The sequence below is a fragment of the Balaenoptera musculus genome, chromosome 10, assembly GCF_009873245.2.
Source record: "Balaenoptera musculus isolate JJ_BM4_2016_0621 chromosome 10, mBalMus1.pri.v3, whole genome shotgun sequence".
In the NCBI taxonomy this organism is placed as follows: Eukaryota; Metazoa; Chordata; class Mammalia; order Artiodactyla; family Balaenopteridae; genus Balaenoptera; species Balaenoptera musculus.
The window spans coordinates 473554-489487 of NC_045794.1; the positions used below are offsets into that span (position 1 = coordinate 473554).

The 15934-nt window shown below is 55.9% G+C and overlaps 1 protein-coding gene and 1 long non-coding RNA gene across 2 annotated transcripts; both read right to left on the reverse strand.

Moving 5' to 3' along the window:
- Positions 1-49: 49 nt before the first annotated feature.
- Positions 50-10106, reverse strand: SLC25A18 (solute carrier family 25 member 18). The gene is given in 11 exon segments (XM_036865810.1): positions 50-1092; positions 1882-2020; positions 2582-2957; positions 3716-3768; positions 4427-4549; positions 6770-6903; positions 7670-7928; positions 8015-8069; positions 8621-8760; positions 9333-9554; positions 10037-10106. Coding segments are annotated over 11 exon segments (1653 nt in total). The 3' UTR covers positions 50-1010.
- Positions 10107-11039: 933 nt separating this feature from the next.
- Positions 11040-15178, reverse strand: LOC118901722. Its single transcript, XR_005021457.1, has 3 exons — positions 15030-15178; positions 14861-14943; positions 11040-12371 (listed from the first exon to the last, which is right to left on the reverse strand). It is a non-coding gene; the product is annotated as an uncharacterized LOC118901722 (long non-coding RNA).
- Positions 15179-15934: the final 756 nt, after the last annotated feature.

Genomic DNA, 15934 nt, shown 5'->3' on the forward strand with positions numbered 1-15934 from the left:
AGGGATCTGGAAAGAGGAAGCATTTTCCAAACCCCTGGAGCATTTGTGGGTTGACAGCCATCAGCAGTTGAAACCACGAACCCTCTCTGTGTCCCTCAGGCGCATCTCCTCCTTTCTACCAAAGCCTCACCTAGAGGCGCGCTCCCAGCCCCTTAAGACTGTCCGCACACAGGTGTTCAGGGTCACCTGTCCCTGGAGGGCCTGGCAGCTGGAATAAGGGAACAGTTCTATTAGCTTTGGCAGCATCAGGAAAGAAGAAACTGCAGTCTTGGGCGAGAGGGGCTGCTGTGTGCTCATTGCATCAAGACAAAACCCACCGTGACCTGAAGATAAAGCGTCTGTTCTCCACCCTCATGAGTAACACGGGTCGTCACGAGTGTAGCTCGGTCCTGAGGGGACGTAGCTGGGAGGACGCACTGTCTGCGCCACCCGTCTCCTCCTGGCCGAACATGGGCAGGCGGGTGCCGCCTTGGAGGGCTGTCGTGGTCCCCTTGAGCTAAAATAAAATCCTGCCATTCCCCGTATCAGTGCTGGGACAAATTAAGTTATTTAACTCAGAGTTAACGAGACTAAAGCCTCAAACTGATTCAAGGTGCTGCGTGTGAGATAGATAGATAGACGTGAAATGCAGAGATGATTCCACCTGTGCTGTCTGTTCAGGGGGTCGGGGCTCCTGAGGGTCCCCGGGCTGGACTCCCAGAGCAGTGAGGGCTTCGGTCACCAAGGGAGGTGGAGGGGCCCGTGAGGTAGAGGGCAGGCGGTGAGGAGGGCCGGGGCTGCCACCACACCTACTCGAAACCCTTGAGGCGCTTGCCGACGCTGAGAAGTAGACCCCGAACAGCAGGGCTATGACCAGGGCCCTCCTGGCTCCACAGTCTCCTGGGGGGAGAGGAGCCCCCAGAGCTGACCCGACGGGCAGGGCTCCAGGCCTCCCTGCCCCCCCGACCCCAGCCAGCGGCTGGGCGGACACCAGTGCAGAGGGAGCCGCGGTCTCCAAAGGGACACAGCCCTCACCTGGCACAGTCGGTGAGGCCGCTGTAGCTGTCCTCACCCCGGCCTTTCTTGAGAGTTTGGATTCAAGTTTTCAAAACGAAATTGAGAACTTCCCTGGTGGCGCAGTGGTTAAGAATCCGCCTGCCAGTGCCGGGGACACGGGTTCGAGCCCTGGTCCGGGAGGATCACACATGCCACGGAGTAACTAAGCCCGTGCGCCACAACTACCGAGCCTGTGTGCCTGGAGCCCGTGCTCCGCAACAAGAGAAGCCCCCGCAATGAGAAGCCCATGCACTGCAATGAAGACCCAATGCAGCTGAAAATAAATAAATAAATAAATTTATGTATTAAAAAACTAAATTGAGCAAAAGTTACAATGAGTGAACATCTTGCTTTTGGTGTCCTTCCCTCAACACAAAGTGCCGGGTTCCCTGTGCGAGCTGGCAGACTCGGCTGAACCCTGAGGCCCGTTCTGCCCTTGTGGGCTCTGTAACGGGGACCTTCCCATCGCTGAGCCTCCTTTATAAAATGAAGGGCTCGAGCCCCAGGGGACACACTGCACGAGGGCCCGGCTCGTGGGGCAGAGGCAGGGAAGCTGAGACAGGGAAGCCTCTCCTCCCGCCATTAGCCTCAGATTGTGGAAGGCCAGCAGTCACTGATAGCTGGTGCCCAAACCCTCCTGGGGACAGGAAGCCCCGAGAAGGTGGGGTGTTTGTCAGAGATGAGAGTTTCTGCAGGGGCCGCGGGTCGTGACCCTACGTGGTTTTCACGTTGGGGCTGTTTCATCTCTTGCATCCTGAAAGCGCAGGATGTTCGTCCTACAGACGAGTCCACACACGCCTCCTCTGGAGAGCAAGTCAGGCTGCTCCACCTGCAATGTACTCAGCTTCCAGAGGCGTCACCGGGCCTGCGACACAGCCGGACGTGAAGGAGTGAGCGAAGGAGGCCTTCCCCGTGGGCTCCCTGACCCCCAGGAGGTTCAGTTTGGCGAACAGGGGGAAGTAGATGACGGAGAAGGGGATGTCCCCGCGGAGGAGGGGGCGGCCGCGCTGAGCTCCCAGCCGCTCAGGCCTCGTAGCGGGGCGGGTAGGAGCCCGGTCACCATCGCCCCCCGGTGACGGTGACAGTGACATGTGGGTGGAGACGGCAGAGAGGAAAGGACTTGCTTCCCCACCCGCCTGCCGGCACCCGAGGAGCCAGACACGGACTCAGTGGGACTGGCCTGTGAAGGGGCGGCGGGCTGGGCCGGGCACTGCGATGGGAGAACACTGGCCCCCGGCCTGGGTGCTCCTGACCAGCCAAGGAATTGGGTTCTCCCCGCTTGCTGACTGAGGAACCATCTGCAGGCCTTTGCAGGCAGGCCTTCCCGGGCCCCAGAGCACCTGACTGTCGTGTGCGCCTGGTCCCCGCAGAAGGGCCTAGACTAGTCTCCCAGGCCCGACCCTGCAGCCCTGCCCTGTTCTGCAGTCCTGGGTTTGAATATCCTAGAAGAGCACAGAGGCCCCCTGGGGAGCCGTCCCTCTGGCCTTGGGTTACTCTCCCTGTTCCTTGGGGCCCTTCTGTGTCCAGCTTGGGGAGAGGCCTCACCTGAGAAGGGCAGCTCCCAGCCCCCGGTAGAGCCCCACCAGGCCCTGGGTGCGGAGCAGCTCCCTGGCGAGGAGGGCCGCGGCTGGGCGCCTGCCGGGGTAAAGGGGGCCCCGCGGGGCAGGGCTGGCGGCGGAACCGTGGCGGCGGGCTGCGGGGAGGGAAGGCAGCCCCTCGGGCCCCGCCCTTCCTAGAGCTGAGGGTTGTCCTAACTTGAGGACATCAGTTCTTGGCTCCAGGGAGCGAGCTCTCGGGTCTATGTTATCTAATAGGATGTCCCTGCTGCTTAGGCTGCTTCCCAAGGGCACGGCCACTGCCTGCCCAGCTTTCTTTATAGGAAACTGTGGTAGGACCCCCTCCTCCGTCAATTCCTTATCCTCCTGTTAAAACTGTGGTTTTGATCTTTCTTCCATTCCTCAACCATCTCTAAACTTATCTGCATAGTTTCACGCGACTTGTACTTTGGGACACAGGAATCCCCGTATATCTTCTGCATAATTTGTAAACCAGCAAATTATCTTTGTTCAAAAACTGCCCTTCAGACTTAAGGGGTGCCTCCTTTCTCTAGAATTCCAAGACTAGGGGAACATGTCCCATTTTATGGAATTAGATTCTTTAGATGTCAACCCTTTTCAGTGGAGTAATTCAGAGCACATGATCTGATGAGTTAAGCATCTAATAAACAGAACCGAGTTTTTCCCCTGAAAATTGGTTATTGATGCAAGCGTTTTGAATGTGGGTGAGTCTCATTAATGACCACAGCATTCGATGCACTGAAGTTGTGAGAATATTAATTTTTAAAATTCTCAGTGTTTGAGACACTTGGCCTAGATTTTAAGCCCTAAAAGGAAGATATTTCTTGCCTCAATTTTGATTGGTATCCAGCAGAGCAACAATGCATACTAAGAAGGTACTTGCTGCCCCTTTTACCATATTTCATAGGGTAGAAATCTAGGCACAGGTCTCAAACGAGTAGCTTTAAGGTGGTCAATCAGTGAACATGATTTCCCCATTGTCTGCCTTAGATGTACATAATTTACCCATCCATCCATATGCTGAATTTTACTTCTTTTTGAGTGTTGGAGGAATACTAAGACTTCTTGTCCAGGTTGAAAAACGAAACGTGACAGAACCTTACCCTTTGCAGATCAGAACACAGCGGGGGCTTCCAGTGTCCGGACTTCACTCTTTCTGCAGTTATGTTTGCTTCAGGCTGGTCTGATCCAGCCTGGAAATCTGGCTAAATTCCAGCTCAGCATGTGTGGCCAGCTGGTTGGAGGGGAGATGCACACCCAAGGCCTCACAGGTGCTGTGTCAGTCCCGTGGCACAAGGGCTGGGCCTTGCCCTGGGGAGACAACCCTCTGTGCCCCCCGCTGGCCTCCTTCCATGGGACACACCCCTGTCCTTGATAGATGCTTTGATACCTGACCACTGTGTCTTTGAGAAGACCCGGATTTAGGAAAGGGCCAAACTTCTTTTCCAGAGAAAAGCAAAAGAATAGGAATGTTCCTCTTCTCCCTTTCACTGCCTTCCCACGAAAGGCCAGCTTCCATAGCAACACTGAAGTGTGCGTGAGCAGGCCACTGACGTTTCTTAAAATCTTTAGGAAATCGGGCCTAAATGTTAAGGCAGCAGGACAGAGGTAATAGGGAAACATTCTCTCTCCCTCCTGAACTGAGTCTCATCCCTGCTGTTTGTCCTACAGCTGGAGGTGTTGAAATCCACAAAATAAAGACTTCTACTGACCTGGAGCGCTGACTGGGTCAGTCTGGCGGATGAGTGCGAACGTGGGGAAATCTGTTCTGACAGCCCTTTATCGATCCCGTGCGAAGGTGGGAGAGGCCTCACCCAGGCGCCCAGCACGCTGCAGCGGAATCTTGAGCATTTCCAGGGGACAGGTGACCGCCGCCTGGCACAGCCCAGCTCCACACCCGGCGAGCATCTCCAGCTTCAGATTCCACTGCGCCCCGTGGGCCGGAGTCAGGCTCCTTCGGCCACAGGCCAGCCCTGCTGCCCCGCCCTGGCCCGTCTACCCTCCCTAGGTATCTAGTCCCCATGGGCTGGCTGCCACTCACCCAACTGGGTAAGTAGTCAAGCTCAGTCTCCTTAATGACAAGAGACTAAATTTAAAACAGGCTGCCAGGGAGGCTGAGACCAGGACCATGAAACAACCCATTGCAGGACTGCTTCCTTCCTGATCCCCCAAGAACTGTCACTGCGGCAACGGGAAGCACAGAGAGAACTACAAAGTGTCTGCAGTTGATCTGTTTCATCAGCATAAAAACAGACACAGAAAGATGGAACAGAATCCAGAGCCCAGAAATAAACCCCTGCATATATGGTCAACTAATGTTTGACAGGGAAGCCAGGAATACTCGATGGAGAAATGACAGCCTCTTCAAAGAATGGTGCTGGGAAAACCGGATATTCACATGTAAAAGAATGGAACTAGACCTCTATCTTATACCACTCACAAAACTAACTCAAAATGGGTTAAGGACTTACATGTAAGACCTGAGATCATAAAACTCCCAACAGCGGGAGAAGTTCCTTGACACTGGTCACCTAAAGCACAAGCAAGAAAAGCAAAAATAAACTAAAAAGCTTCTGCACAGCAACGGAAACTGTCAACAAAATGAAAAGGCAGCCTACTGAATAGGGGGGAAATAATTGCAAACATATACCTGATAAGGGGCTAATATCCAAAACATACAAAGAACTCATACAACTCAATAGCAAAAAAACACCCCAAATAATCCAATTTAAAAATGGACAAAGGACCTGAATGGACATTTTCTGAAGAAGATATTCAAATGGCCAACAGCTACATGAAAAAATGCTCAGTGTAATTAATCATCAGGGAAATGCAAATCAAAACCTCTAAGCTATATCACCTCACACCTATTAGACTGGCCATCACCAAAGACAACAAATAACAAAAATTGGTGAGGACATGGAGAAAAGGGAGCCCCTGCATTCATAGCAGCATTATTTACAGTAGCCAAGACATGGCAGCAACCAAAGTGTCCATGGATGGACTAATGAATAAAGAAGACGTGGTGTATATCTTTTTATTTATTATATACAATGGAATACTACTCAGCCATTTAAAAAAAAGAAGGAATTCCTGTCATGTGCGACAACTTGGATGGACCTTGAGGGCATTACACTAAGTGAGATAAGTCACACAGAAAGAGACAAATACTATATGATCTCACTCATGCGTGGAATCTATAAAAATGCAAACTCATAGAAGAAGAGATCGGATTTGAGGTTCCCAGAGGCAGAAGATGGGGACTGAGTGAACTGGGTGAGACGGTGCGGAGCTGCAGTTACAGGTCAGTGCGTCCTGGGGACGTGATGCACGGTATGGTGGCTGTAGTTAACGACACCGCTGTGTATGTGAGGGTTTGCTAAGAGAGCAGATCCCAGGAGTTCTCATCACAAGAAACACATCTTTGTAAAAAACAAAAGGCGACTTCCCTGGTGGTCCAGTGGTTAAGACTCTGCGCTGCCAATGCAGGGGGCCCGGGTCTGATCCCTGCTCAGGGAACTAGATCCCACATGCAAGCTACAACTAAGGAGCCGGCGTGCCGCAACTAAGACCCGGCACAAATAAATAAATAAATAAATTTTAAAAATAAAAGAACTCTTAAAAAAAAAACATTTTTGTTAACTCTGTGAGCGGATGGGTGTTAACTAACATCATTTTGCAGTATATGGATGTCAGGTCGTCAGGCTGAACACCTTAAAGGTACCCAGCGCTGAACATCAGTTGCCCTCAATAAAACTGAAAAAAGAATTCGTCTGCAAAGCCACCGCAATGAGAAGCCCACGCACCGCGACTAAGAGTAGCCAGCGCACCGCAACAAAGAGTAGCCCGCGCACCACAACAAAGAGCAGCCCCCGCTCGCCGCAACTAGAGAAAGCCCGCATGCAGCAACGAAGACCCAACACAGCCAAAAATAAATAAATAAATCTATTTTAAAAAAAAAATTCATCTGCCGGTTGATGACGGAGCATATAGATTCTATACGGCCTGTCTTTCCAGATTAGAAATCACTTTCCATCTGCCAAACCACACCAGCGCTCAGCCACCTATGCACATTTACACACTTGCTGACAGGTGAGCCAAGGCGTGGTTGGTTGCCACCCGCTCCCGCCACCTTACAGAAAAGAGCGCGATGCACCCCTCCTCCAGGAGCTGCTGCCGGACGTCACTGGCTGCCAGCTTGACGGCCTTCTCTGGGGTGACTGCGGTCAGGTTCACCGCAGCTCCTGGAAGGAAACCGCGAGGGTGGGGCGTCTGCAGCCATAGGGACCCCCTCCCCCAGCCAGTGAGCTTCCGGGATGAGTGGGGCCCCTGGGAGTCGGGGGGCTCCTCTGCCTATTTCACAGAAACGCCCTTTCTTTTCCGCCACCCCGCTGGGACTGCGTGTGCCCGACGGCTCCTTCGTGCACTTCCCACAAGTCACCTGTGTCTGGTTCGTGCCACCCGCCCCCCGACAAGTGACCAGTTCCACAGATTCAGCCTGATCGCGAGGTCCTGCGGGGCAGGGCTGGCAGCTGTGTGGGTCCCAGGGCTTCGCCTTTACGTTCGGGGCCACTGGCGCGTCAGCCCCTCTCAATCCAGCCTCGTGTCCATCTCGCAAGGCTCGACAGTCACAGTGTGCGGCCCTGGCTGGGGACACTGCGGGGGCGGGGCCTGCGGGGGCTGGTGCCCGGGAGTAGCCACCCCCCCTGCAGCTCTCCGGGCTCTGGGGCGGGGGGTGCAGAGAAGGTGGGGCTCACTGGCCTCCACCGTCACACACAGTGGTGCCAGGACGGGGCCCCCGCGCCTCATCACATGCAAGTGTGTTCCCCCTCCCCTCGCAGAAGCCAGGTCAAACCCCCCAAGTCTGTGCCACCCCGGGCCCTGAGGAGCCTGCCTCGGTTCTGCCAGGAAGCCCTCCCCCCGAGCTGTCCTCCCTGGCAGTCTGCTGCCGTGGAGGCCGAGGCCAGCAAGGTCAGGGTGAGCAGGCAGCCGCCCCGCCCCGCCCTGCCCTGCCCAGCTGGGCCCCGCACCCCGATGCACCCCCGGCCCCCACATACGTTCCTTTGTAGCTTTCCTGTCCACGCTGGTTCTGTAGCCGAGCCTCGGCCAAGTCGATGGGGAACACACGGGTCACCCCCAGGAGCCCGGGCACGCCTCCGCTGATGAGCGTTGCTGTGACACTAGGCCCGGGGTCGGGGGTGGGCACAGCGGGGGAGGCTGGCCGCACAGCCAGGATGGGATCAGGGGACGGAGGGCAGGACGGAGCGGGGAACGGGCAGGAGAGGCCGCTCCTCGGCCCCTGCCCCACAGGTGTTCAGAGGCCCCTCTCCTCGGCCTCCCCCAGCCCCACAGGGAGCCAGGAGGCCGGGCGGGGGCTTCTGGGAGGGAGGCCAGCTCCGCACCCAGGGGCTTCAGCTCCTTCAGGGCTGCCTCCGGGCTCTCTGGCTGGTCCCCACCCTGGAACCACGTGTAAAAGCTTTCAAACGCTTTTTCAAGCAGTTTTATTTCCAGCTTAAGGTCAGGACTGAGTGTGAATCCTGGCTGTGCCGTTTGCTTCAAGCAGTCACCTGCCTCTGATCCCTCACCCCCATTCCCCAGGTGAGGCTGGCCTCACTCCAAGGTTTGTGAGGACAAAGAGGTTACGCGTTTGGAAAATGAGAGCCACAATCAACAATAAGAACACACGCTTCTGATAAGGAAGAGAACCAGGGTTAGAACTTGAGATGATCTGATTGTGGCCAAAAGGAAAGAAAGTCACACTACATACATCGTGAAGTCCCTAGTCCTGGAGTTTGGGAGACTGAAAATGGAAAACAAGGCTCCTCGGAACCTAGCACAGAGTCCCTCTGTCTCAGGCAGAGGCAGAGCCTTGGAGGTAGATTACCTGAGAGCGGATAACAGGATGTTTTTCTCAGGAGTGGACCTTGATAAACAAGCCAGAAACTGTGGCAACAAACAGACCGTGACTTAAGTTTTGCAGCCTGAGAAGATGCAGGGCCAACAATTACCAGTTGCATGACGTCCAGGGCGCCGGGGGACAGATGCTCTCCCTTGGGACCGGGAAAGAAGCCGTTCACCTCAAATCCTGGTCGGACATCGTCGGGAAGTTCCCAGGGCCGCGGCTCCAGTGCAGGGGGAGGTCGGTCACCTGGGAACCCACGCCAGCTGCCCACGTGCTCAGTCCGCTCTCTTCCTGGACCTCTTGGGCCTTGGGATCAAAAGGTCAGAAGAAAGGGGGTGAGGATGCTGGCGCTGGGAGGGGAGTCCCGGCATCTGGAGGGCCCGTCCTCGTTCCCGGGCAGCCGACGCGGCTCAAGTGTCTCCAGGGATTTTGTTTTGGGGAAGAAAAGAGATCAGCGTTTCTCTTGGTGTGTATTGACCCTTTCAGGAAAAATGGACTGAGCGCCAGGCTCTGGCTGCCCCAGGTCTGGGCGAGAACGCTGGTTGTCAGGAGTCACACGTGAAGGAGGAGACAGGCGGTAACTGAAGCAAATCCTGGGGGACAGCCGGTGACCTGCCTCTGCCCAGAAAGATGCAGCAGGGAAGGCAGACAGAGACTCCGGGATGGGGAAAAGGCGACCTGAGGCCCCAGAGGGCGTGAGGGCGAGGGCTGCGGGTGTCCGGGAAGAGCATCCAGCGGGGCAGGTGCCGTCCCTGCGAGCAGGGACACCGAGTCACGGAGGTGACGGGGCCGAGGCCTGACCTCCTGAGGCCTCTCGCCTTTGGCTTTTCTTCTGAAAGAAGAGTCCACTGGAGAGTGCTGAGTCTCAAGGTGACGGGACCGCCGGCCGCTGAGTGGAGAGCAGATGGTGAAGGTCAGAGGTGAGAGCGGACAGAGAGGATCCAGGCCACAGGGGAAGGTGGGCGGGGGTACGCGGTCGGAGCCGGGACAGGGAGGCTGCAGGCACCGGGTCTGAGGGCTGGCAACATGGGAAACTGGGTCTGTGGGAGGAACAGGGCCGGAGGAGACTGGGGGGCGGGACGCTCAGATCCCTGCCCGCAGGATCCCGGCAGTACACGAGGTTATTAGCACCGGTTTGCGGTGCTCCCGCCCAAGAGCCTTAATCATCCCCGACATCAGCAAAGGGACTGAGCATCTGCCAACCGCAGACCCGGGCCTGGAGTTGGGGAGAGGAGGTGGCCGGCGCCAGGACTGGAGCCTTAGGAGCCCGAAGGCCAGGAGATTAGTGTCCTGGCTGTTCTTCCAGACACTTGCTAAGCTGTGGAGAGGACCTGTTTAATTCCAACTGCAGGAAACAATGGGCCGCACGGAAAACCCTTTCTGTCGGAATCGAGACAAATAATTGAGAATCTTGCAGCTGTATCCCCTGCTGTTTGTGGAACTAAATCACTCGTTTATAAATTGCGGTTCACTGGCCACTGGAACAGGGGTACCTAGGAGAAGCCGGAGAAACCAGGGGCACCCCGATCCCAGGGCCAGTGGAGCCGCAGGCGCTCCTCCACCAGATGGCGGGCCCACGTCCCCAGCCACATGCCAGGCGCTATGGCCTGGCAGCTCCCTCGAGCCGTGAAGGCAAGGTTTGTGAGTGGTGAGTGGATTGTCAACAGTCAGCAGAAAGGGAACCGGCAGCCAGGGCTGTCCTGGAGTCACGTTCCACAGATGCTCAGCCCAGGGCGACGGAGGCCCAAGTGCCTGCCGCTCCGCCGGAGCTTGCTGGGTGCCTGCCGTGTGCAGGGGGGGACTCAGCTGAGAACAAAAGCAGGTCCCCCCCTCCCAGGCCCCGGGCAAGGGCGATTCTTCCAGAAAGCAGGCCCGAGGCACCGTGCTGCCCGACCCAGGGTCTCAGTGTGCACTACAGGGCCCGGGCCACCGGGGTGTGGGCGCCTCCCTCACGAGAACCTTTCACCCCTTTGACTTGCGAGGCCCCCCAGCCTCCTGGGACCTGTGTCGCTGGATCCCAGTGCCCCAGGACACCCCTCCCTCCGCACACCGCCTGTCTGAGCGGCCCGGCTCCCCCGTCAGCAGCCTCCCCGCCTTCTGGCCATTCCCTGCCACTCAACACCCAACCCCCCAGCCCCCCGTGGCCTCTCCCTCCGGTCCCCAAAGCCAAGCAGTCTCTGCCTTCACGCTTCCTCCGAAAAACAGGGCCACGCACGTGCTGGGCTAGGACTCGAACAGAAGCTGGGTCAGTGTTGAGAAACCTTTATGGCAACTTGAGTAATTTCATGTTTTAGAATCTACCAATAAAGATGTGCGCTTTTATTTGTTTTTTTAATTCTATTTTTCTAGTAATCCATTTTTGCTGTATTTCACAAAATTACTGGTCCATAGTAGGCTGTGGGGAAACAGACCCTTCTTCATGGGTAGAAATGCTGCCCAGACGCCAGCTCCCAGCCTCCACCCGGCACCCAACCTGCTCGCAGGACCCTGACCCTGCCCGGGGTCTGCCTTACTGCACCCCCACACCCTGCCGCCCTTGAGCCCCGCACTCACTGTCCCCCTGATGGGACGGAGGTCCTTTGGGCCCCTGCTCCCCACATCGGCCCTTTCAGCCGCTCCAACCTTGGCCTCTGTGGGCCCACCTGACGCCCAGGTACAGGCCCAGCCCAGGGCTCCAGCCAGAGTCCGCGGCTGGCATCCCATCCGGATGCTCGGTCTTGGGGAGTGGCCTGAGCCCCATCCTGTGCCCCCCTCCCCTCGCCCTTGGCTCCCCAAGCATGCGAGGCCCTGGCCACCTACTGGAGGCCTCCAGGATTGGACCCCTGACGCTGCAGCCCCCAGGGCACTGCACTTCCGCGCGCATACGGTGCCCGTGCACCAAAGGAAACGAGGCCATGCCGCAGCCTCCTGTTTGCCAGAAGCGGCTCCTTTCCTCCTCACTCTAAGCTCGACATGGACAGTCACCCGCCTTCAGCCAGAGTTTCTGCCTCTCTACTCCCTTGATGGAGGTCAGATCCCCGCCCGCTGCGGGACGACTGCTCTGTGAGAGCCCCGCTTGCCTACAGCAGCCCCTTCACCCCGAGCCATCTCCCCTCCTGTTTCTCCAACAGGCGGGCTTGAACGAAACCCCAGAGGCTACTACTCGGGGTGGGGGGGCGGCCCCACCTCCCCAGGGGCCTAGAGGTCACGGAGGAGGACAAACAGCACCGGCCTGCAGGCCTGTTTCGGTATTGTGCTGGTCTCTCCGCACGGATACCTTCTGTCCATTTACGGGCAGAGGGCGCTGCAGGCTGGTTTGCAAGGTCCCTGCACTTTCAAGAACATTAAAGTTGAGCTGGGAACTCAGTGCTGCCCTAAGGATTCTTCCAGCTCAGGGGCTGGAAAGCTTTAGGGAGGAATGTGATGGTCTTAAAGACCAGCTTCCCGAGCGGTCAGGCTGCGGGTGCAGATGCAGGGGACCTTGTTGCCCAAGTCAGCAGCCCCCGCTTTAGCCAAGTGATCTCACTCAGTGCGTTTCGTCTCCACGTCACAGCCTTGCTGAGGACCACGCAGGGCAGTGGGGCAGAGTGGGCTTTGCAGTCAGGCTGCTTTTGAGCTGCATGATCTCCTGTTTACCACTCACTAGCTGTGTGACCTTAAGCAAGTTACTCAACTTCTCTGTGCTTGTTTCCTCAACTATGAGACATATTCCGACGTAGAGAACCTGGCACAGCACCTGGCACATACGAGGCGTCCACTTAATGATACCGTCCCTCCCTTTCCTGGTGGCAGTGGATGCTGACACAGGGTGTGAAGTTGGGTCCAGAGGGCACAGGCCAAGCACATTACGATAATCCAGCAAGAGGCAGAAGTAGAACCTGCAGTGGGAGGGAAGGGATGTGAACGATTTCTGTGAAGCAGCAGCATGGCCAGATGCCCCGTGTGAACCCCCAGCCAGCAGGAAGAGATCAGGAGGACTGCGGCAGTGAGGCGGTGGGGGCAGAAAGAAAAGCCTGGCTGTTGACGTGAGTGTAAAGTGTAGCCACGGAACAGACACCATCGCACACCAGCTAGGGTGCTACAGACAGAGCCGGAGCTGCTGGCTGGGCCTGGCGCCCTGTGGGTGGGAGCGTGAAGTGGTGCCGCATCTGTGGGAAACAGGATGGCAGCCCCGCAAGAAGTTAAAACCTGAGTTACCTTATGACCCAGCAATTTCACCCCTGGGTGTGCACCCAGATTTGAAAGCAGAGTCTCGGACATGTAACTGCGCACCCACGTTCACTGCAGCATTGTTCACAGTAGCCAGAAAGGGGAACAACCCAAACATCCATCGACGGGTGGTGGATAAACACAATGTCGTCCATCCACACAGTGGACTGTCACTTAGACTGAAAAGGACGGAGCTTCTGACACCTGCTATGACACGGATGCACCGGGAGGGCACTGCGCTCAGTGAAATAACCCAGACACAGAAGGACAGCTACTGCATGATCCCACTTATCCGAGGAAACGGGATCAGTCAAAATCACAGACACAGAGTAGTAAAAGTGGTTACCAAGGGCGGGGGGGTTAGTGTTTAATGGGGACAGAGTTTCAGTTTGGGATAAAAAACTTCCGGGGCTGGATGGTGTAGTGGTTGCATGATGATGTGAGTATGCTCAATGCAACTGAAGCATACACTTACCAATGCTTAAAATGGTAAGATTTATGTGTATTTTACAATAAGAAGCAAAACAAAGAGGTGAGTAATGAAGGTAGTAAATTACATTTAAACATGAATGGGGGGCACTGGGGAGCGGAGGAAGGTGTCCACATTAATGTGAATTACAGTAAAATGGTTAAGAAAGGGTTTTATAAACAAAATAGAGAAAGTGTAGGAAATAAAGTCTGGAAATAAAATTGCAAATTGTTTACTAATTGAAGAATTTAAAACACTGGCAAACGAAAAATTACAAAACAGCAGCAGGACACATGGGTGTCAAAGTCCAACAGGAATTTGGAAAGGGTGTCAGCGTCTCAGAATTGATGGAAGTGCCAGTCGGCTGCAGTGACAACTGAGGTTACAGGTAAAAGTCTGGTCGTCTGGAGGAGGCGTCCAAAGGAGAGGGGGTGGGAGTGGGGTGAGATGGGGCTGTGGGACAGGCCTGGGCCATTCCGGGAGGGGCTGATGCACTGCCAGGGGCCATGGAGGAGCGGAGAGCTGTGAAGTGGGTGTGGTCAAGGCAGCAGCTCAGTCCCCGCCTCCAGGAAGGGAAGGGGGAGCCAGATGCTGGGAGGAAAATGCCAGGTGAAGAGCTGGGATGAGTTGGGATGAAGGTAAAGAGAGGAAACTGGGGCAGCGTTTATGGGGAGGGGACCCAGGGGAGGAGATGGGTGTGGTCAGAGGACTTGTGGGGGGGTGTGGGGGGGTGGGTAGAGCGAGGACGGTCCTGCCCCACGGACCTCGGGACGCCCCAACCCAGGGTCCAGGGTCTGATCTTAATGAGCCCTCATAGGATTCCTGTGCACACCGAAGATGCAAGTTTTGGACAGTGGTTTGCAATGCTGACGGTACAAAGGTCACCAGGAGAGCTCTGAAAAACCCCGATGCCAAGGCTGCACCCCAGACCAGGGAAAAACTCTGTGGGGAGGGCCCAGGCATCTGATTTTTTTAAAGTCCAGGTTTTTAAACCCCTAATGGGTGGCCTAGATTGGCAACCATTGGTCTAGGGCATTGCAAAGCCAAACATAAGGTCACTAAAATTTGTTGAATCAATCGCAACAGCAGCAGCGGGAGATGGATGTCAGTAAACGGATGGATGGCAGACGGATGTCAGTAAACGGATGGATGGCAGAAATGACTGGACGGCAGGTCTGCTGGGTTTAGACACCAAAGCATCCACCAGTCCTAGGCGGGGACTCGAAGCAGAGACAGGCGAACAGGGGCAGGTGTCAGGAGGGCGGGGCCGGGGACACAGGGGCAGCGAAGGGCTCATCAGCCCTGAAGCCACGCGCACTCTGCACCCTGCCTCAGGCCCACAGGCGCTGGCTGAGGCCCAGCTCGCTGTGGTTCCTCAGGCCTGGGACGGGAAGCCGGAATCCGCACTTCTAACGAAGCCCCGGGCAGTGCTGCAGCCCAGAGCCACACAGGAGCCCCCTCCCTGGGCTACGGGACACACAGGACTCCTCCCAAGGCCAGCTCCACCCCTGCGCCTTGGGGATCACTTCCGGAGGCTGTTTTCTGCACTGTGTCACCTTCACTGTAGTTCAGCCTGGCGGGAGCAGAGCCGGGGTGAAAGGGGAGAGAGGGACTCAAGCCAGAACAGGGCTCAAAGGAGACCGAACGGAACTGGCCCGAGACCCTGCGCCAGCGTCTCTCCCGACCCACCAGGGCAGCTCAGCACTGCATTCTGCTCTTATGTTGCTCTCGGCCAGCCTTTCTGCCCAGCTTTTCTCCCTTTACTGTGAAGTCTGCAGACAAAGCCATATTTTTCCTTCTGTGCTGTTAGTAAGTACGCGAGCACCAGGCACACAGAAGCGATTTATGAAATACTTACTGAGAAGGTGACTGTGAGTTAGTCTGTTTTCATCTTAGCTCCTGGGGCTGGGCCACGTCCTTGCCTTCCTCCTGCCGACTCAATTCCTCCCCAAAGCAAAAGCTGTGGACATGCTCCAAGGAACCAACTGCAAGGCTCTAAAAAATAACACCCAGCCTTAACTGGCCAGAACAGCTCCGCCATCCTGCCACCTGCTGTCCGGAATGAGGTTCAGACCCAAGCAGCTAGGAGCGGGCAGTGCTTTTCCAAGTCGGAAGACTTCTCAAAGGCACCTGAATTGGTACCCACATCAGGGACGAAGAGCGGGTGGGGCTTCAGAACACAACGGCCAAACCTGGAGACTTTCCAGCTGCCTCCTTGGCTAGTATTTCACCGTCCATCTTTCACTCAAGATTTTTGCCAGAATTGCCTAAGGAAACTAAAGGAGTGAACCTCGGTAGCAGAAAGGGAACAAAACCAGGTGCACAGATGTTCCCCTTTTAAAAACCCAAAGGAAAACCATGAGGCCAGGAGACAGATCTCCAGGACGCAGCTGGGGGAGGGGACAGGTGGGTTGCGGCAGCCTGGACACTCAGCCCAGAGGCATTTCTCCCAAAGGCCTCTCCACAACGTTTCAGGGCGAAGGTCGCCTCCAAGGGCCCGACCCTGGGTTAACCTCACCCTGGAGGTGCCACTTGTTTACAAAATTAAGACATCTTTCCTCCCAATGACAGGAATAGGTTTAGAGACAAAAGCCATTACTGTCTAACAAGACCTCTGGATGTTTCCAAATGTCAAAATGGAAAGTTCTGTCAGAATTTTGAGACTAACCCGCATTGATCACTCATGGCTGGCTTCCTTCCTTTTCCCTAAATCTTCCCCACCAGCTTTCTTTTCACGTTCCAATCTAAAGTAAGCACGGGTAT